The following is a 20,585-nucleotide window of genomic DNA, read 5'->3' on the forward strand; positions in this document are numbered from 1 at the left end:
GTTGCAGCCATTCACTAGCGAGCCAGACTGTTAGATCTCTAACGCTTTTATTCAGGCAACTACAACTGGAACATTACAATTGACATTACGATACGAAAATTATTAAAAGACACCTTCCCCGGCCCTATCAGCCACATGGCCCATCTATCCATTGTAGCTTTATCTGCGGCACGGTGAAAATGTATGGATGCGCGTTGGACGAAAAACACCAAGCAACAACAAGTGTTGGTACTTTTGTTGATACTCACAAAACACCTACTATGTCAGACTACGCGTCGCTCACGGTGGCCCAATTGAAAGAGCAGCTCAAGGCCAAGGGATTGGCTTTGGACGGCAAAAAAGCCGACTTGGTTCAGCGTCTTGAGGAACTGGACTCCAAAGCTCCAGAACCAGCCAAGACAGAAGAACCAGCACCTGCTCCTCAGGCCGAAGAGCCAAAGCAGGAAACCACTGAAACCACCCAGCCCACGACTTCTGAAAACGGCGATCAGCTGCAGCCTCTGGAAGAAAGCAAGAAGCCAAAGGAGTTGACTCCAGAGGAAAGAAAGCAGTTGGCTGTGGACCTTCTTACGAAGAAGATCCAGAGAGCCGAGAAGTTTGGTGACGAACAGCTGGCTGAGGCTGCCCGTAAGGATTTGAGCCGTGTGGAGAAATTCGGTGTGGATCCCGGAACTGCATTGGCCAAGGAGATCGGCTTGGTTGACAAGCAGGTGAACCTGGGCTTGGGACACTTCAAGAAGCACCGTGGCCACAAGAACAAAAACAAGGGCAAAAAAAACAGAAACAAGGGCAAGGTGGGTAAATAGGCGGCCCGCCTCGAGAGACAAGCTGTATGGAGACTTCGTTCAATAGATATCAAAAATGTACGATTAATGTATGGCCTGGGTCTCGGTAGCCGAGTCAATCTCCGAAGAGCCCGTTTGGACTCTATATAACTGGTGTGGAAGCGGTTATGACGAGCAAGTTTTCACGGAATATGGGGTATTGCGCTTTATGAAAAGCCGTTATAATTGAAATTTGTAGAGACTGAATCCGCAAAATGCTGTCTTTCTGAATGATCTGCCATCGAAGCTTTTTGAAATTTTCAATCCTTCTATCTTCTCGATTATCTCCAACTTAGCCGTCTTGCGCCGTCTAGCCGCCACAGTTATTGCAAATCGAGAGCCACATCTTCCTCATATAATGAAGCGCTTATATAAGTTTTGCAGCTTTCTTGAAAATGTGACATCTATCTAGTCTATAGCATTTATTATGGCCCCCGGATACAAGGTCTTCTTCTCGGAGCTTGACAACCCTCAGCACTATGCTGAACTTAAAGAGAGCATCAAGGCTGGAAAAATCACAGATGCTAAGGAAACCGTCAGTGAACGTTCCAAGCTTTTATACCCTGAGTACTTGGTTTCTGCCACTCCTGCTGATTCCAATGCTTACAACAACCAAACAAACCCAGATGGTGCCAAAAACGATAAAGGTCACCTAGGAGACCCGGAGTTCAAGAGCTTGTTCAACAAAGATCATAAGAAATTCGACTTGTCGCCAAACTTGGGTACCGAAATCGACGGGATCCAGCTCAGTGAGCTTGACGACCAGGGAAAGAACGATTTGGCTTTGTTCCTTGAAACCAGAGGTTTGGCTATTTTCCGTAACCAGGACTTCCGTGACAAGGGTCCTGAATTTGCGGTGAACTTTGGCAAATACTTTGGCCCATTGCACATTCATCCTGTTGCCTACTCGACCGAAAAGCACCCTGAATTGTTTGTGACTTTCAGAAAAGCTGGTGATGGCTCCAGATACAACGAGCAGTTCAGACACACCACCAGCACTATTGCGTGGCACTCGGATGTTTCCTTTGAGGAGTATCCATCTTCATTCTCCATCTTTGTCGCTTTGGAAGCTCCAGAAAGCGGTGGTGATACTCTTTTCCTTGATGGAAGAGAAGCCTACAAGCGTTTGTCTGCACCAATGCAAAAGTTCTTGGAGGGTCTCACGGTGATCCACTCCAACTACGGTCAGAACAAGTTTGCTGCTCTTCGTAACCAGGTGGCCAGAATCAAGGCCGACTACTTCACAGAACATCCGTTGGTGAGAACCCACCCAGTTACTGGTGAGAAGAGTTTGTTCTTTTCGAGACTCTTTGTTCAGAAAGTAAAGGGCTTGAAGCAGACCGAGTCCGATGCTATCCTCAACTTCCTCGAGGACCATGTCAACAACAACCCAGAGATCCAGGTGAGAGCTGCCCACAAGGGTACGGACTCCAGATCTGTGATTTTGTGGGACAACAGAATCTTGATGCACTCTCACTGTAACGATTTCTTGCAGCACGAGACCACGGCCAGACACCATTTCAGAGTCACTTGTATTGGTGAGAAGCCTTATTTGGACAACTCTGAGAGTTCCAGCAATGAGAAGCCACAGGCCTACTAGGTGAGGCAGAAGAGGATATGAAAAATATGATAAAGAAGCAAAATATGTGAACGAGATTATAGAGAAGCTTTAGTTCTGAGCAAAAGGATAGTGAAAATATGGCGCAAGCGTCTGGAATGAATGCAAAGGTATTGAAGCAATGGTGAAGTGTAGCTGACAATTGAAGAATCGTAAAAATGGCCAATTAATGAAAAAACGTCATTCTCAATCAGAATTGTTATATGGGGTGTGGTAGGGTCCAGCCGCTCGGTTCCAACATTATTGACTTCCTTGCCCCATTGCACCATCATTGCTGGTCCACCATAGAGCATATTCCCCAAATACCATTGCAGACCCCACACGGCCTCCGTAGACTCAATGGACCGATAATCACAAAATTCAACCAAAAACTCCACCCCTCAGACCAACTTTTCAAAATTTCTGGAATTCCGAACCACGTTGATGTCAGCAGCGCCTCACCGCCCATTACCGAGCCTTCCACTCACCAGCCACCTGGTTCACCTTGTACGGTCAATTTCTGTCAGAATCAGAAATTTCAAAAAAAACACAACAAAGCCACTCAATTCGTATAAGCGCCTCACAATTTTCTCTGTCCTTGGCTCCTAACGTTATTCCCCTCCGACTCTGAAATTTGCACCCACTCCACCTCCACTTCTCATTTCGCACAAAACTTATCTCAACTAACCATGTCCTCCGAACCTTATTACGAGGCACTTCCCCCTCATTTGAAGCCCAGACACTACGATGTGTCTGTCTTTGACCTCGACTTGGAACATGACTCCTACAATGGTGAAGTGGTGATCGACTTGGACATTGTGGAGGAGACGGATGAGTTGCACTTGCATTACCGAGACTTGGAGATCGGCGATATCAAGGCTAGCGTCGGTGACCGTGTGATTGATGCTACCGTGTCGGACCGTTTCCCAAAAAAGGAGTATTTTGTTATTAAGCTTGCGGAGAAGGTGCTGCCAGAAAGCTCAACCGTCCAAGCCTCCGTGAGCTTCAAGGGTGTTATTCAGTCAAACATGGCTGGTATGTACAAGTCCTCCTACAAGGACAATGGCCAGACCAAGTACATGATTCTGACGCAATTCGAAGCCACCGATGCCAGAAGAACATTTCCTTGTATGGACGAGCCTGCTTTGAAGGCTACCTTTGTGGTGAACATTACGTCTGATAACGCCTACACCGTTTTGGGTAACACCCCTGTGGAAAAGGTCCAGGAGAAGGGTGACCAGAAAATCACCTCTTTCCAGAAAACGCCTGTCATGTCGACATACCTCTTGGCGTGGGCCTTGGGTGAGTTTGAGTTTATCGAGGGCTTCACTGAAGAGAAGTACTACAACGACAAGCCATTGCCTGTGAGAATCTACACTACCAATGGCTACTCGAAGGACGCTGAATTTGCGCTTTCTTTGGCCCCCAGAATCGTGGATTACTTCTCGAAAATCTTCGAACAAAAGTACCCTTTGCCTAAGTTGGACCTTTTGGCAGTGCATGCTTTCTCGCACAATGCCATGGAGAACTGGGGTTTGATCACTTACAGATCTACTGCTCTTTTGTACAACCCTTCCACTTCTGATCCAGAATACAAGCAGAAGGTGGCCTACGTTGTGGCTCACGAAATTGCTCACCAGTGGTTTGGTAACTTGGTGACTATGCAATGGTGGGACGAGCTTTGGCTTAACGAAGGTTTCGCTACCTGGGTGGGTTACGCTGCTGTTGACTACTTGTTCCCTGAGTGGGATATCTTCAGTGCTTTTGTCTCCACCTCGTTGCAGACTGCTCTCAAGTTGGACGGTTTGAGAAACTCCCACCCCATCAAGGTTCCCGTGGTCAATGCCTCTGAAATTGACCAGCTTTTTGACCAGATTTCCTACTTGAAGGGTGCATCCACGATTCTTATGCTCTCGGCATATTTGGGAACTGGAACTTTCCTTAAGGGTGTTGCTCACTATTTGAACGTCCACAAGTACGGAAATGCCACCTCGCTAGCTCTCTGGAAATCTCTTTCTGAGACCTCTGGTCAGCCGGTGGATGAAATGATGGAATCCTGGATCACTAAGATTGGTTTCCCTGTTATCCAAGTCACCCATGAGAATGGAGACCTCGTCCTCAAACAGACTAGATTTTTGAACGGAGGCGGCGTGAAGCCCGAGGACGATGAGACCATCTGGTGGGTGCCTCTCAACGCTGACGGCGACAATGTGGAGCTGTTGGGTAGAGACTCCGTTGACCAAAAGGAAACTACAGTCAAGAACTTTAACTTGGAAGGCTTTTTCAAGCTCAACCAGGATTCACAGACTGTGGTGAGAGTGGACTACTCCCAGGAAATTCTTTCGAACCACATCTTGCCATACTTCAAGAAACTTTCCTCCAAGGACAAGGTGGGTGTTATTGCCGACGTTGCCTCAATCGCCATTTCTGGTGACGAGAAGACGGACACCATTACGTTCCTCGACCTTGTCAAGTCTATCGTTCTTGACGACGATTTGATTGGAGAGCTGTATGTCGCCTGGTTGGAGCTTTGTTCCCGCTTGTCTGCTTTGAAGACGACCTTCAGCGGTGAGGACAAGGATCTCAGCGAAAGAATCACTCGTTTCATCCGCCTGGTCTACTCCAAGTTGGCCATCAAATTGCTCAGTGAGGAAGTTGATGCCAATGACGTTCTCAAGACTAAACTCAAGGCACATATCTTGAACAGTGCTGCTACCTACCAGGTCCCTGAGGTGAAGCAGCTAGCGCACTCTTACTTCGGAAGCTGGAAACAGTCAAGGACCATTGATCCAGCTTTGAGATACTTCACCTTCTCGTCTGTCCTCTCGTCGCTGGACGTTACTGAAGACGACGTGAAGGTGGTTTTGGACGAGGTGATCAACCCATCTGCTTTGGACTCCAGAGAGGTTGCCTTGAGTGCCTTGGGTAACATCTCCAGCAAGGAGCTTGCAAAGAAGATTATTGCCACCCTTATCGACATTAATGTTGTGCCTGTTATGGATGCCCACTTTTTGGCTGGCAACCTCTCCAAGAACACTGCTGTAAGAGACATTTTGTGGGACTTTATCAAGGACAACTACAACACCATCCACAAGTTGATGTCCACGAACATGGTTGTGTTGGACCGTTTCATTCGTTTCACGCTAGGCAACTACCAGCTGGAAGCCATGGCAGAAGACGTCGAGAACTTCTTCAAGGACAAGGACGTCAACGGATTCGAGAGATCCTTGTCACAGGTGTTGGACTACATCAGGATCAACGCCGCCTGGCTCAAGAAAGACCAGGATCGTGTCAAGCAGTGGTTGACCGAGCACGACTTCTAATCTCTTTGTACCAATCTACGTACTATCATAAGTTTTCAGTAAGCAATGTCTATGTAAGCGAATATGGGTTGCACCGCTTGTTTAAGCGAGCTTGTGGTCGTGAGTGGAAGCGTATCTTCCAGATGGGTCAGCGTGACAGCCCCATTCAGCCTTGGGCACCCATCTCATGACAGTTGTACCGGCAGCCTTGGAACCGTGGAAAACCTCGTCAAACTTGCAACGGTACCAGTAGGCCTCCTTGGTGGTTGGAACGTCGTCACCCCATTCAGGCTTAGGGTTGGCAAGCTGCTCGTCAGTAACAGCAGCCTCGGCAGCATCCTTCAAACCGTCGATCCAAGAGTAACCGACACCGTCAGAGAACTGCTCCTTCTGTCTCCACAAGATCTCCTCAGGCAAGTATGGCTTGACGTCAGGCTCGTCAGAAGTGTCGAAGGCCTTTCTCAAGATGTACTTTTCGATCTTGCCCTGCTTGGGGTCGATCAACTTGTCCTCTGGGTTGATGTTCATACAAACCTCCAAGAACTGCTTGTCCAAGAATGGCACTCTGGCCTCAAGACCCCAGGCCATGGTGGACTTGTTGGCTCTGAGGCAGTCAGCGTAGTGCAAGTTCTTGACTCTCTTGACACACTCCTCGTGGAACTCCTTGGCAGAAGGAGCGTTGGCGAAGTACAAGTAACCGCCGAAGATCTCGTCGGATCCCTCACCAGAAAGCACCATCTTGACACCCTGGGCCTTGATCTTTCTGGACAAAAGGTACATAGGGGTGGAGGCACGGATGGTGGTCACGTCGTAGGTCTCCAAGTGGTAGATGACGTCGTTCAAGGAGTCCAAGCCTTCCTCCAAGGTGAAGGTGTGAGAGTGGTGGATGGTACCGATGAAGTGAGCCACTTTTTCAGCAGCGATCAAGTCTGGAGCACCGGGGAGACCAATGGCAAAAGAGTGCAAACGGGTGAATCCAAGGGAGTGCAAGGAGCCGTCGGCGTCAACACCAGAAAGCTCCTTGTTGGCATCGATACCGTCCTGGGAAAGAGCAGCAGCAGCCTTCTGGGTCTCTCTGGCAGCAATGGAAGCAATCAAAGAGGAGTCAAGACCACCAGACAACAAGACACCGTAAGGCACCTCGGCCATAAGTCTCTTTCTGACAGCCAACTCCAAGCTCTCTCTGACCTCCTTGAAGTCCACACGCTTCTCAGGAACCTGGGCACCGTCCCACCACGTAGGAGTGAAGTAACGGGTGATTTGGTCGGTGTTGGAGTCGTAGACGTGGCCTGGAGGGAAGGCGGTGATTTCGTCACACTCGTCAACAAGACACTTCAACTCAGAGGCAAAGTAACGGCCCTGAGGGTTCTTGGAAGACTTACCCATGTACAAGGTGGTGATACCAATGGGGTCTCTGGCAGCCAAGATACGGTCCTCCTGCTTGTCGTACAAGACCCAGGCGAACATACCGTCCAAGTGCTTAGGAGCATCGATGTCGTACTTCTGGACAGTTGGAATGATGGGCTCACAGTCAGAGTGAGACTTGTAAGGGTAGTCGGGGAACTGCTCTCTCAACTGGATGTGGTTGTAGATCTCACCGTTGACGGCAAGGGAGTAACGGCCGTCCTTGGACACGATGGGCTGGGCACCGGAGTCCAAACCAACAATGGCCAATCTTTCATGGCACAAGATGGTGTTGTTGGCGATGACGTTACCAGACCAGTCTGGACCTCTGTGTCTGATTTTTTTCGTGTTCTTGAGGGCAACACCCTTGAACTTCTCGATTTCGGGCTGTCTGTACGCAGCGTAGATTCCACACATGTAGCTTGTTGAAGGTGTTTTAGTTTTCGTGGAATTTTTCAATGAATCATCCCAGTTCCGGGGGCTGATGAGGTGTGGCACGTGATGTCGCTCTTACTTAAGCTGCGCTTGTCGAGATGCTACCCTCGGATTGCTATGAGTCAGCACATGGCGTTGTGCATCTGCTGTAGGATGGTGGCTCGGTTAGCTTATTTTGTGCAGCCGTTGACTTTGCTGGTTTGAGTTTGACTCTGTTTGGGATGGAGAAAGCCGTTTACGGTTGAAGTTTGTGGAAGTGTGTTCTTGACGTTGGCTGCGAATTTCGGAGTAGGTATCGCGAGACGGTGATAGACCGGTACCGGGCTGCAAGTGAGACAGTAGGTTGAGGATGCATTTGGGCAGATGGAACGAAAGAAGTTGTAGAGGGTGTGGAAGGCTGGACAATTGTAGTTTTATGAAGATAGGGGTGGTTTTTTTGAATTTGATACATCAAAAATTGATGTCTTAGTGTGGTATGCAATAAGGCGGCCGGGGGTGGCATGAATACGACTGACTACCATCAGGTTTTGTAGTCAATGTATTTTCAACATCTTTGAGGAAAAGAGAAGGAATGCTAATCTTCCCTCGGATTCGTTGCTGCAATGAGTGCTATCTGGCGTTTTACATATTGCAAAGCGATGCATTATCTAGTTAGAACAGTGTTGGGAATCCCAATTGGGTTCTGGATTATTTTCGGTATGGACAATCGATTATGTTTGTGACACTGGAAGTAAGAGACGAAATTTCAAAAGTTATTATTTCCCCGAGATATTTGCATTCTCGAGATCTATCAGTTGATGCAATAATTGTCGCAAGACTACAAACTATGCGGGTAGAAAGCAATGAGTTCCCCATCAAAATCGACAAACACTATGAGTTGCAAGGTCCATTCAACATTCTTACAAGGTTAAACTAACATTCGACTAGGACAGAGAATTTAAGAAAAAGCCCATTTCAATTCCATAAATGGTACACTTACCTGACCATTAGACCTTAACCACCCAGAAAGTGGTACGTACGCCCTCGTGAATCCTTTAAAGTTCTTTTCAGAATATAAGGAATCAAAAAGAATTCCAATTCATTACTTTTTGAAATCGTGAAAATAGATCATCCATATACATGTTCTTGGGGATTCTGGAGGCCTCTGCCTGTGCGGTGTCTGCACGACCAGTGGCGCACATTGATATCTCGACTTGAATCGTACTAACAACCAACCCACATCCACATTAAATCACACAATGGCCCTTTCCAAACTCGCTGGTGAGTTGTATCAATTATACGACCATGACAAATACTCTGAGTGCCAGCGCCTCCTCCCTCCACTCAAGATGGAATTGATCAAGCACAACTTGCTTGTTCCGGTACCCTCCAACTCGCAAACGAAGGACCAGCTCAACGATTTGAAGATCTCTGAGAGAATTCTTGAAATCGGCGCTTTGCTGTCTTTGTTGACTCACGACTACGCTGGCTTTGAGAACTTCTTCGCCTCCTTGCGTCCATTCTACACATCTTCCAAGTTGCACGGCAAGTTAGAAACCAACACCGACGCAACCAAGATTATTGCATTGTACTTGTTATACTTGCTTTCCCAGGGTCTTATAAGCAAGTTCCACGTTGAGTTAGAAACCATTTACAACAGCCCCTCATACAATGTTGAGCAAGACAAATACTTGAACTACCCAATCGACTTAGAAAGAAACTTGATGGAAGGTAACTACATCAAGATCTGGAAGTTGCTCCAGAATGAGTCCTCATTGCCTTCAAAGGAGTTTCACCTATTTACGCAAACCTTGATCAACACCTTGAGATTCGAGATTGCCAAGTCGATCGAAAAGACCAACGACTCCATTCCCGTCTCGAACTGCAGAACCTTGTTGTACTTCCCACAGGAGCAGTCCGATAAGGCGTTTGAGGAAGCTTTGAAGCAGGATCTTGAGGTTGAGGACTGGGAGTTCAAAAACGGTGTCATCTACTTCAACACTAAGAAGTCCCAGGGCGCCTTCACTGCCGACAACTCCTCCATCATCAGCAATGTGTTGGACTACGCAGAACAGATTGAGTCTATCGTTTGATGAGATTTATTCTAGAGAGTTGAAGAAGCCTTTGTAGGCCTCGTCGAGCTCGTCCAAGAATTGGTCTATTTCATGCTGGGCCAACTCTTCGTCGTCTCCCAAATTGTTGAGCTTTATAAGCCAGCCAACAAGCTTCGATTTCCCAGGAAAGTCGATTGGCTTAGATGCGTCGTTTTCCCGCAGCACCAAGTCGTTCAAGCTGACGACTAGATCACTTAAAAGCGGGTGAAGCTGGGACTTAGTCTTGTAATTAAGCTTCAATGCATCCATGAGTGTGATGAAACTGCCTGTAGCCTCTGCCACAAGTCTTGCCAGCGCCAGCGCTGATGCCGGTCCTTGGGCTGTAGATTCTTCCTTTGGTTCGGAAGAACTCTCCACCACGGTGTGAAAATGCTGTATAGTTGCTGGAACGCCAGATGTAAGTCTCTCCACTGCAAGCGGAACGTGCATTCTGAAAGCTCGCTGCATTAGTTGTAAAAGATTGGAGTGTGTGTCATCAATACCAGGTAGAATCTCAGCGAGAACCTGTTTGTGTGTGGGAGTCTTTCCGAATCCCTTCACAAGCATCTGATACTGGTTGATCATGCGCATGACTGTGGATGTGTACTTCTCCTTATCAGTGATGTAATCCTTCAAGAAGGAGTTTTCGATCATCTCCATTACCGTTGCTATGGAATATATCTCACATAGGGATTCATAGACTGACTTGTGCACCGTCGTGGTAAGCAAAGAGGTTCTAGAGAACTCTTGATGAAAATTGACATTTGGATTGTCTGCCGGCTGGTATGAGGTATTCGCCGTTGGGGCGTAGGCAGGAAGACCAGACATGGTGGTATATGTCGTGTGTTAGTGTGGTGCAGGAAAATCAACGGATTTGGTGAGAGTGGGATGCAACGGAGTGTCTATTTTGTATTATTTACTCGATGCACTTAATTATCAGTTGGCCGTAATTGTCCACTGTGTAGCCAAGCGCTTCCCAATCGGCCTTGTTGACTCTGTAAACGACGGGTGGGGGACAGAAGCGTTGGAGAAGCATGTGCACTTCTTCGTCTTTGAAAGAGGCTGCAATACGATTCACAGTCTCTTTAGTAAAGCGATCGCGAGCTAAAAGACATTCCCCTTTGATCCAGCTGAGCAAGTACTCGCAGCTGTCTCGGTCAAAGGGAGAGACCGTCAAAGGAAGCGTGACAACGGTGTCTTTTCCATGACTGATTTTCACCTTCACGATAATCTCATAGCGAATGGAAAAGAGTCTTCCCAGGGTTGTGAATCCCTGAGTATGTGTCACTGGAATGCCTTCTGCCGCTTTAGGTAGGTTTCTATTTTTGTTGAATGTAGCGCTGGGGAATTTGACCGAGAGTTCCTCGTTGTTAATCTGTGCATCAGATAAAGAAAAGTGATGCACGAAGTCATTATCATATGGAAAAGGAAACTCAAAAATATGCGTCGTGCCGTCTGAAGTGATGGGTTTATCGCATTCATCAGTGTCACTGCGCAACTTGATTTCTCTCTTTACTGGAAGACCCGAGTCAAAGCCTTGCATGTACTCTTTGATTTGCATGGTCACCAGCTTTAGTCGGAGGTTCCTTTTCCTTTTGTTATGTAGGGGATTGGCGCCAATTTTGACTCGTAGATGGAATGGATCCAGCGGACCTAATGAGCTGATCGGTAGTTCAAGATCCACCAAGACCTGGTTATCGGAGGTGGGCCGCTGCTCCACCAAAGGCTCATTGAACTGGCGATACAAAGGAAGCGTATCGTATAATTTTATAGGGATGGCGAATTTCTCTTCGAATGAAAACTCGGTATGTGGTGAGGTTCCACCTGTGAAGCGGACACATAGGTAATGAACGGTTGAGGCATTCCATGATGGAAAGAACCCACTTGACGTTATTGTTCTGGGTATCGGTATAAGGAGGGGAATGTCCAAGGCTATTAATTTCTGGTAGAACTCTCCCATTGGAGGAGCATAGACCATCGGATCTTTACAGAGCATGTATTCTTTCATAGGTTCACTGGAGCCCAATTTCGAGGAGATAACGGCTTTTTGCTCGGTTCTAAGCTCAACCCCAATCAGTCGGCAGGTGAAGTGTTTCGATTTCGAACATCGTATTTCTATGGTTGTTTCTATCCTCGGCTGATCTGTTAGTATAAATCTTCAGGAAAGCTTAAATGAGTACATACTATGGAGTGGGGAACGCCAGGTGCACCCTTGACGATACTTTGCCCGTCGGTTCGTAGGCCGATATGGACTGGACACTCTAATTTTGGAGGTGCCATAGTATCGGAATTTGTTCGGTACGAGGATGTAACTCCGGGGTAGAGCTGATGTGGTCACGTGTATTCCGTTGTTTACAAGAAGATGGATGGTTTCGATGCATATTTTATTTTTGGTCATAAACAATCATAAAATGTATGGGATGATGGCGTACTTGACGTCGTAGTTGTCAAACTTCTCCTTATAGTACAATCTGGTACCGTGCGCAGATACGCTGAGGTTGGTAATGACGAACACCCAGGTGCCAATGAAGTTCCAGTCGGGAATCGTATAGGGCTCCTGAACAAAGGAAATAAATATCACAACAAGGTAGATTATCACCTCGTCGAAGTAATGTGCACATGCCACAAGCTTGAAGAAGTTGAATGTGGGGACTGAGTACTTGACCAAGGAGGCCAAGTGCTGGTGGTTTTTGAACTGGTCGACGGAAAAGGCAATAAAAATGGTGATGAGCAAGTGGTATTTCCAGCTCCACTCAATTGGGTCCCCTCCCTCGAGCAAACCTAAAAAGCAGTTGGTAGAAACACCGAGGTAGTATAAAAGACCGGCCATGTAATGCGTATAGTGCATCTTCAGTTTCGAGCTCCATTTGGTCAACGTGTAGCTCTCGATCATTCTTCTTGTAGCCTGGAGTGTCAAAAGTGCCCAGATCACTGTGTACTTGGAGACAGTTGGGTTTTGCAGCCAGATGTATGCACCTTGCGACCACTGAAGAATCAGATAAAACACGTAGTAATGTGCAAACCAGGATTTTGGTACTTGAAGAGTCAGCACCTTTTCGACGAATTTGGCCAATGGAGTATCAGGAGTAACCTGCTTCTGCTGTGCCGTTTTGCCGTATTTGAGTAGGAGGCGAAACTGCGGGAATATCTGCATCAACACTATGGCAATCGAGACAGCGACAAATGTCGCCGAGACAAGAAGTCGTGGATCGTAGCCGAGAGTGAATGGCTTCAAGTCGTCAAGAATCATAGCTTCAAAGTGTGATGTACGGTGGGGTGAATATCTGGATGCGCGTGTGGTAGCTTTACTAGGAGGGCTCTCTACACAGGTAGCAGTGAAAGCACAGCACTGAAGTCGATTGGCTCAGCAAGTTCTCTTTAGAATAGAGTATTTTGCTTTCTCTGCCGTTAGTTGATATTAGATTTCGAGTTCAAAATAACATTTTTATGTGTTTTCGACTCGCATTCGGGCTCAGTTTTGCACTGCCTCTGTTGGATTAATAGAAATAGAAGAGTTGGTATGAGAAATATTCGGACATCGAAATATAGCTTAGGTTTACGGCATTTTCGTATTTGCAGATCAAGCTCAATGTTCTGATCACTGTTCGTTGCAAGTGAAGTAACATCAGAATCTATGCGCTATGACCACTTCCCTGGACCGCATCACTATCCCATCACCGATGGTCCGAATCAACGTTTGTTGCTCTTTCCACTCAACTATCAGAAATGATTATCGGAGTTCTGGTGGGAATGGGTGCTTGTTCTTCCATATGGATGTTTACTTACACAACATAATGGCTGCGAAAATCTTCTCATTAAAGTGTGGTAGCTATGTCGCTTAGACGATGTGCTGCTGCTGACTGAACTTTGTTTCAGCGTTGCTACTTAAACGGATTACTTTGGATAATATTGTGGTCGACTTCTCGCTCGACACGAGCCACCACAATCGATTGCATGCACCCAAGTGCTTACTCTAGCGCTCGATTGACAGCTTAAACAATTACACAATGCTCTTGCAAAAACGCCCATAATTCCTACATGTCGATCGAAGCAACGCTACAAAAGCCTCCTGACACAGTTCGAAAAACCAATTCCCTAATAAATCCCCGTCCCACTCCACTGCCTACTAAATCCACTCTCCATAAATTCCAAAAATAAAGATTACACCGCCTCTATGTCCGGTGCTAAAGTTAGTCCCTCTGCTAGTACTCCTATCGCACTGCATACAAAGCGCTCTCAGCACCGAGTGTGCATTCGGAAGCGGCTGTAAACGGCGCTAGGCGGACAGATATCCTAACGCTAGCACTAGCGAACATTCTCTCAAGTGAGAGATAGTTTACCTTTTTGAAGATGGATCACGAACTAGCCGATCTAGGCTCCGATGGCGAGGACACAGCCGCTTTTTTATCCAAATCGCCTCATGCCGATCCCACTACTGATAAGACTCTGCAAGATCATCGCAAGTTCACTGGGTTCCCAGAAACCGACAACGACCCATTTGAAGAGTCATTTGAGCTTTCTGGAGATAACCTGCGTTCCGTGAGTCCCCCAACGGACTTTGAAATATCAGATGCAGACGACTTAGATGAGGAATGGCTCTCCTATATCGGTAGCCTTCCTATATGGGCAGCTCCACTAGGTCGGATCGCTTGTGTGTTGTTCTTTGTTGGAATCGCCATGACCATATCGGCGCCTTCAATGGAGGTGATTTACTACAAGCTAGCCTGCCAGGCTCTCATCAAAGATGGAGATGCTTCAGAGGAAAAGCAGTGTGATTCTGTCCATACCCAGGAAATCGTATCCACCTACCTCATGTGGAGCCATGTGATCAGCTCAATCGTCTCTTTGGCTACAGGGGCGTACATAAGTACCCTCTCCGATACGTACGGAAGAAAACCGTTCCTTGCATTTTTCGTCATTATGCTGTGCATCAGCTCATACGCCAATTACTTCCTCGTCACCACCACAGATGGGTTCCCCATGGTTTTTATGTGGATTGTGACCGCCATAACGTCCTGTTCCGGTGGTGTGGTGGCGTTGCTGGCACTTTTCAGAGCGTACATCACCGATGTTACTCGTCCTACTAACCGAGTCATCGGAATGAGTTGCACGCTTGTTGCATTATCCTTGGGCCAAATCGTCGGGCCTCTGTTATCGTCCTATGCATTATCCAGAGCTGACGAAACCAGTGGCTCAGCTGACACAAACTCAGAGTCGACTAGCCTCATTCCCTCCAGAGAACTCATACCCCTCAAGCTCTCTTTGGTGGTGCTCACGTTGGCTCTGGTATTTTCCATTTTCTTTTTGCCTGAGCTGAGATCTCGCAAATCGATGATGAAGTCAAGGTCAATGACCGATGCTTTACAGATCAACAAACCCAAGGTGGCTTCAATCAAATCCAGGGTATTGGAAGTGGTCAAGACTTACTTCAGACCCCTTAGAATGCTTACGTTTCCCCCTGAGCTCAAAACGGTGGACAATGCTGATAGATTTTCTCAGATAAGAAAGTGTATCATCTGCCTTTCGTTGGGGGAGATTTTGATGTCGGTGTTCATGATGCTGACAATGCTCATTGAACTACAATATTGCATTTTCAAGTACAAGTGGGATTCCATCACCATCTCCAACTACCAGGTCGCTAAATCTGTGGTGAACATTGCAGGTGTGGGAGCGTTGTTGCCACTTCTTTACAAGTTTGCCCTTCCCAAGATCAAGCGCCTCACACCAAAGGCAGATACCTTTGATTCTTTGGACTTTCTGTTGATGTATGCGTGCTTGATCGCCATGTCTTTTGCCCAGCTAGGCGTTGCATTCTCCCCAAGTGGTACCTCATTTGTGGTGTTCTCGATCATCAGCACCTTGGGCGCCATCTCTGGTCCCGTTGCAGCATCCGTTCCTTCAAAATTTTTCCCTTCAGCCAAAGTAGGTGAATTTTATGGTGCAGTTTCATTGGCCCTGGGAATCTTCAATCTTCTTACACCTATGGTTGGAACAGCGTTATATAAGAGCGGCATTAGGCATGGGTTTCCAGGAATGCCATTTGTCTTCGCTGCTTTACTTGCATTTATGGCTTCAAAATGCTCTCTAATAGCTAGGTGGGCTGTCAGAGACTATCAGGGCAAAGTCACATTGGTTTGATACTAACGGACATAGAGAATTATAGACAAGTAACTACAGCGTACCAAGATTCATATGCAACGTCTCTATTATACAAACTCTATCATCATGCCTCATCAATTACCTTCCCAAATACTTGATCTCAAGTGGTCTCATCAAGTTGAACCCAACAAATGCGAAACTAGCTCCCAATTCGAAACCAATGTCACCTCCTCTCTCACCTATCTGTGTTGCAATCACACCGCTGTACCATTGTTGGTTCATACCGAGAACAACACCGGCGACACCGCAGCAGAAGCCGAAGATAGCGGCAATTCCAACAGGGTATGCACGTTTGTCCATGTAGTTCTCATAGTCGTAGGCAGACCAACGACCTCTGTTCCATATAAGATGCTGAGAAAGACACATGGACTCGTAAATGGCCAAGTAGTAACCAATCAAGTTCATGAAGTTCTCCATGACAGACTCGAAGTGGTAGTAAGCGGGGATGCAAATAGCCAAGGTGACGAAGTTACCGCAAATTGTCCACAAGACACGAGGCACCTTCTTCAAGTATGAAGAGAAAGCCTGAGCACTCATGGCGATGGAGTACATGTTTGGAATGTTGTTGGCAACAGTGGAAAGAGCCAAAAGCACACACAAGAATTGACCAAAGCCGTGGAGGGAGTCCTGGACAAGAATTGAGTAAACAAGACCACCAACAGCCTTCTCTTGGTAAAGCTGCTGCCAGTTGTCATCGGTCAAAGTACCAGTGGCACAAGCAGCACCCAAAATCAAGGTAAAGATCAATGGGAATAGAAGACCGCCCAAAACACCGAAGAAAATACGGAATGAGTTGGCGTTACGAGGCTGGTAGACAGTGTAGTCGGAGGCGTAAGTGGTCCAACCAGTAGCGTAACCGAAAACGGTACCACCGAAGGACAAGACATTACCAGCGGTGGTCTGGCCGCCCTTGGTTTCGCCCCAAGTGAAAGTACCAGCCATAGACATACGGCAGATGATGGCAATGAAAATAGCCATGTTTGGAATCCACGACCATCTCTCGTACATGTGGATGACGTGGTAGCCAAAGAAAGTGACGAAGATGGTGCAAACGACCAAAATCAAACAACCGGCCCATGGTGGGAGGGCGCCGTTGTTGACGATGTTAAGCAACTGAGCAGAGGCCATGATGTTCACAGCACCCCAACCCACGCAAGCAATCATGTTGATAAATGCAAAAATTCTCATACCGTAGTTTCCTAGGAGGTATTTGGAGACGATCATCTGACGAAGACCCAAACGGCAACCGAAAATGGAGAAAAAGGCCACTGTACTTGCTCCCAAGAGGGAGAAGAAGATGATCACCATGATACACTGGAAAAACGAAAGACCAAACACAGTGACACCAAGAGCACCCAAGGAGAAGGTGGCAATGACCAAGTTGGCAGACAACCACATGGAAGCAGCGTTCCAAATGGAACTGTCTGTCTTTTCATCGTCAAGCACCAAGTCCACACCCTTGGTCTCGGCATTGAGCTTAGCGGCCCATCTGTCGAAGATATTGACAGAAGTTTCAGAGGTCTCGGCGTGGCCGGACTCCTCCAAGGACTTTTCAAATGAATTGGCAGAGACCTTCTTCTCTATGGAATCGCCTAATGATTTTTCCTGGTCCGACATTATGAGCGATGAGGCGAAAAATGTAGATACAAAGAAAGGTGCTTTGTGACCTGGGAGTCTCAGATGACTTTTATGGCAATGGGTGAAAAGTGACTCAAAAGTCTGTGCTGCTCGGCTGTTTTATAAGCACGGAATGCTGCTATTGCAAAAGTTTTATGGTCTTGATAAGAAACCGCGTAGAGGGCAATTTCTTTTTTTTCTTTGCCTAATTGCATCGATCTCATTGCCTGAGCCGACGCAGGTACTGCAGACGACATCGCGCTGAGCGACACTAACTATGGGAGATGCATCCGGTCGTCTCTTATATGCACAGGGCCTTACCTAACGAATCCGCCCTATTCCAATTCGAGCGCTCTTATCTCAGCTTATCTGAGCAAGCAAGATAGCAGCCCTTTTTATATAAAAGTTCCCCACAGTTTTCGGAGATCACCGTGGTAGATCTTGCTTTTTGTGAAACCATATAAATAAAGCCGCGGTGGCGCCGAGGGTTTCCGCGGAGCCTCTCCGGTCGGTAATTTTCGTCGGCGTCTAGTACTGTATTCCAGCCACGGCGTTTGAGAAGTTGGATAAAGCTAAAGATAACGAACTGAGCCCTGGAATTCGGGTTTGGGGCGATGAATTGTGGACGGTGGTTGGAAAAAATTACAGAATGGTTTGCCGGATCTTCAGAAATAGCTTTCTTTTGTTTTATTCATTTCTCTTACTGTTGTTGTTCACCGACCTTGTTCCACTCGGTATGCATGCTCGAGCGGCGTAACGGTTTTTTCATGACCTCTGCTAAGTTAGAGTCAACCTAATTGCAGCTTTAAATTGCTTGACTCCTGGTTGACGTTGCGTGAGGCTGACGGGCCGTTATTAGAGAATTTTTCAAATAGGGTTTGTTGAGTAGATCTGGACGATCGCTAGAGTTTATTTAAACGAGCTCTCTTTACTTTACAACCAATGAGAGTTTCCTAGAAGCTAAAACCAGCCCTCTGACTTGTAACCCCTTAATACATTGGCCGATGATTTTAGTCAGTCTGCTTCTACGGTGCCAAGTTCAATGCACAAGTCTTGTTCCGCCTCAGCGAAGACGTCAAGTTTACTTAGGTGGTTGGACGTAGCGTCGTATACAAGTCGGCACCATCCTTGTCACAGATCTTCAATACTTTTGCCAAAATAGGAATTCCATTCAATTGATTGGTAGTTTGGGCCAGTCCCTATTCTTGAAGTGCACGCTCGAGGCTACACTTGATCTGCGCCCACGATTAGTAGAATCACATTAGGAAATTTAACTTTGCACATATGTATTACAACACGCCCAGTCGACTTGCTGATGCACGCGAGGTCGTGGCCCTGGCTTTTATACTCTAAGATGCTCCACCGGTGGATTAGTGCCAGGGTGACCTGAAGCAGCCGTCTGGTCTCATTACTTGGTACCAAAGTGGATACCCAACACCAATGCCAAAACAATCACCACAATAAGAAGAATGATGAAACACCACCACTTCTTCTTTCTCATGGCCTTGGCCGAAAACACCGCCTTCTGCGTGTGACCCACACCCTGCTCAATGTCGTGCTGGGCCGTCTCAACCTGCTCCTCAATCTGCTGGATTGGCTGGTCCTGCTCAATGACAAGCTCCTCCATGTCATGGAAAAGCTGAGTCAATTCAGCCATCGTCTTTTCCAACTTGAGCAACTCACGGTGACGAACTTGCACCTCGTTGAGCACGGTTCTGGCCTCACCTCTACGGTTCGACTGCATCAACGCCTGCTGGAAAATCTGCTGGTTGGGCGTGCCGTCCTCCACGGCAGCCTCCACCTCCTCTGCGGTAGCGTTGGGGTTAATGATCTGGTACTGTCTGGCCAGCTGAGCCTTGGTCTGCTCTCTGTTGTTGGATTCAGTCAAACGGTATCTCTGGATGTACTCCAAGAACTTGTTTCTGGCGGCCTCGGCCTGGTCGATCTTCTGAGGGTTTCTCAGCTGAGCCGCCTGGGTCTGGACATTCTTGATTCTCAGCTTCAACTCAGACTGCAAACTCAGCGCTTCCAGAACCAACGCGTCAATCTGCTTCGACGAATATTCCGTGTCTTCGTCGTTCAAGTCCAACTCCTGGATGTAGTTTCTTTGCTTGTTCGAGATCAAGTCCACCAAGTTGGAGTAGTTGTCTAGCTGGGTGTGGATATCTTGAATCTCATTCATGAAGGCCACGAAGTCGTCTTCTCCGGCAGACCCGCCGTTGCTGTACTTCATGCTGGTCATTTCGTACAGACTGGCGTTGTGGCCGCCGCCATTGTAGTACGGGTTGCTCATGGTATAAGGTTGGGTTTCTTGGAGGGGTGGTGCTGAAACGGCCTTATGTATGCTTCCTTTTTTTTTTTTTTTGGTTGCCTGCCAGCTATGGCTATGTTGTGTTCCTGCATGCACTTCGCGTATAACTGGCGCATTTTGGCGTCAAATCTTCACTTCCCAGGGGGATACCAGTGTATGCAAAGCCTGTTTTTATTTCGTGAACGGCATATGTTTATGAAACTGCTCTTCGTGATTTTTCTTCAATTCTTTCAATTTGGAGCTCTGGAGAGTTCCACGTGATGTCGAACCATTCATCGTAGCATGTGCCGAAATTCACTAATGCAGGGCCGGCGGCCGGCTACGAAAAGTGACTGACTCAGCCATCGCCGGAAAATTTTGTTGTACTAATCGGCCAAAATGGTGTTTCGACCGTATTGAGCTTGCAAAACGTGATAATTCTCAAAACGGTGCGTTTTCAAGAATCTTGTCTAAATCTGTCCATGGGGCTTTCTCGGCACCGCCTTGACGTGACGTGAGCCGTTTCACAGCCTTACTTCGAGGCAGTAAAGGCGTAAATGACCACGGCGGCGTATTTCGTATAATATGAGGCAGAACGGTGGATACGCCAAATTTTGGTCAATTTGCAGCCGTTCCAGGCAGAATACATGACCATGAGGCTGAAGCGCAGAAACTGCAAGTGGGCCGATGAGTCGGTCGATGAAGTGGGATAATGGGATTTTAGGTATTGACAGAATGTAGGGGAGAGAACGAATGTAAAGCTGACTAGAAGCTGACTAAAAAAAGAGAAAATTGCCGTATTGACCTGGAATTGGTTGTGTTGTGTGTTCACGGTGGACAGAGGTATGCAGATAGTTCGAAGTTCCCTTTGTTCGTGTGATTGTT

At 47.2% G+C, this 20,585-nt stretch overlaps 11 protein-coding genes across 11 annotated transcripts; 5 read left to right on the forward strand and 6 right to left on the reverse strand.

Moving 5' to 3' along the window:
* Window positions 1–260: 260 nt before the first annotated feature.
* On the forward strand, window positions 261–806 carry C7M61_003861 (uncharacterized protein; the record flags this gene model as incomplete). Its single annotated transcript, XM_024859194.1, has 1 exon — window positions 261–806. The coding sequence occupies one exon, from the start codon at window positions 261–263 to the stop codon at window positions 804–806; it is 546 nt and encodes a 181-aa protein (XP_024712496.1).
* A 445-nt stretch (window positions 807–1,251) lies between these two features.
* C7M61_003862 (TauD/TfdA dioxygenase family protein) lies at window positions 1,252–2,424 on the forward strand (the record flags this gene model as incomplete). The annotated part of the gene is made up of 1 exon (XM_024859195.1): window positions 1,252–2,424. One exon carries the CDS (start codon window positions 1,252–1,254, stop codon window positions 2,422–2,424), a length of 1,173 nt encoding a protein of 390 aa, XP_024712497.1.
* Window positions 2,425–3,110: 686 nt separating this feature from the next.
* On the forward strand, window positions 3,111–5,744 carry C7M61_003863 (M1 family metallopeptidase; the record flags this gene model as incomplete). Its single annotated transcript, XM_024859196.1, has 1 exon — window positions 3,111–5,744. The coding sequence occupies one exon, from the start codon at window positions 3,111–3,113 to the stop codon at window positions 5,742–5,744; it is 2,634 nt and encodes an 877-aa protein (XP_024712498.1).
* Window positions 5,745–5,825: 81 nt separating this feature from the next.
* On the reverse strand, window positions 5,826–7,544 carry ASN1 (asparagine synthase (glutamine-hydrolyzing) 2; the record flags this gene model as incomplete). Its single annotated transcript, XM_024859197.1, has 1 exon — window positions 5,826–7,544. One exon carries the CDS (start codon window positions 7,542–7,544, stop codon window positions 5,826–5,828), a length of 1,719 nt encoding a protein of 572 aa, XP_024712499.1.
* A 1,256-nt stretch (window positions 7,545–8,800) lies between these two features.
* C7M61_003865 (proteasome regulatory particle lid subunit) lies at window positions 8,801–9,634 on the forward strand (the record flags this gene model as incomplete). The annotated part of the gene is made up of 1 exon (XM_024859198.1): window positions 8,801–9,634. The coding sequence occupies one exon, from the start codon at window positions 8,801–8,803 to the stop codon at window positions 9,632–9,634; it is 834 nt and encodes a 277-aa protein (XP_024712500.1).
* Window positions 9,635–9,699: 65 nt separating this feature from the next.
* On the reverse strand, window positions 9,700–10,462 carry VPS28 (ESCRT-I subunit protein; the record flags this gene model as incomplete). The annotated part of the gene is made up of 2 exons (XM_024859199.1): window positions 9,700–9,729; window positions 9,764–10,462. The coding sequence occupies 2 exons, from the start codon at window positions 10,460–10,462 to the stop codon at window positions 9,700–9,702; spliced, it is 729 nt and encodes a 242-aa protein (XP_024712501.1).
* An 88-nt stretch (window positions 10,463–10,550) lies between these two features.
* Window positions 10,551–11,642, reverse strand: C7M61_003867 (uncharacterized protein; the record flags this gene model as incomplete). The annotated part of the gene is made up of 1 exon (XM_024859200.1): window positions 10,551–11,642. One exon carries the CDS (start codon window positions 11,640–11,642, stop codon window positions 10,551–10,553), a length of 1,092 nt encoding a protein of 363 aa, XP_024712502.1.
* Window positions 11,643–12,038: 396 nt separating this feature from the next.
* On the reverse strand, window positions 12,039–12,884 carry DFG10 (putative polyprenol reductase; the record flags this gene model as incomplete). Its single annotated transcript, XM_024859201.1, has 1 exon — window positions 12,039–12,884. One exon carries the CDS (start codon window positions 12,882–12,884, stop codon window positions 12,039–12,041), a length of 846 nt encoding a protein of 281 aa, XP_024712503.1.
* Window positions 12,885–13,984: 1,100 nt separating this feature from the next.
* On the forward strand, window positions 13,985–15,772 carry C7M61_003869 (uncharacterized protein; the record flags this gene model as incomplete). The annotated part of the gene is made up of 1 exon (XM_024859202.1): window positions 13,985–15,772. The coding sequence occupies one exon, from the start codon at window positions 13,985–13,987 to the stop codon at window positions 15,770–15,772; it is 1,788 nt and encodes a 595-aa protein (XP_024712504.1).
* A 99-nt stretch (window positions 15,773–15,871) lies between these two features.
* Window positions 15,872–17,410, reverse strand: FCY21 (purine-cytosine permease; the record flags this gene model as incomplete). The annotated part of the gene is made up of 1 exon (XM_024859203.1): window positions 15,872–17,410. One exon carries the CDS (start codon window positions 17,408–17,410, stop codon window positions 15,872–15,874), a length of 1,539 nt encoding a protein of 512 aa, XP_024712505.1.
* Window positions 17,411–18,818: 1,408 nt separating this feature from the next.
* SSO2 (syntaxin) lies at window positions 18,819–19,703 on the reverse strand (the record flags this gene model as incomplete). The annotated part of the gene is made up of 1 exon (XM_024859204.1): window positions 18,819–19,703. One exon carries the CDS (start codon window positions 19,701–19,703, stop codon window positions 18,819–18,821), a length of 885 nt encoding a protein of 294 aa, XP_024712506.1.
* Between the last annotated feature and the right edge of the window lie 882 nt (window positions 19,704–20,585).

This window comes from Candidozyma pseudohaemuli (assembly GCF_003013735.1).
Source record: "Candidozyma pseudohaemuli strain B12108 chromosome Unknown scaffold00011, whole genome shotgun sequence".
Taxonomy (NCBI): Eukaryota; Fungi; Ascomycota; class Pichiomycetes; order Serinales; family Metschnikowiaceae; genus Candidozyma; species Candidozyma pseudohaemuli.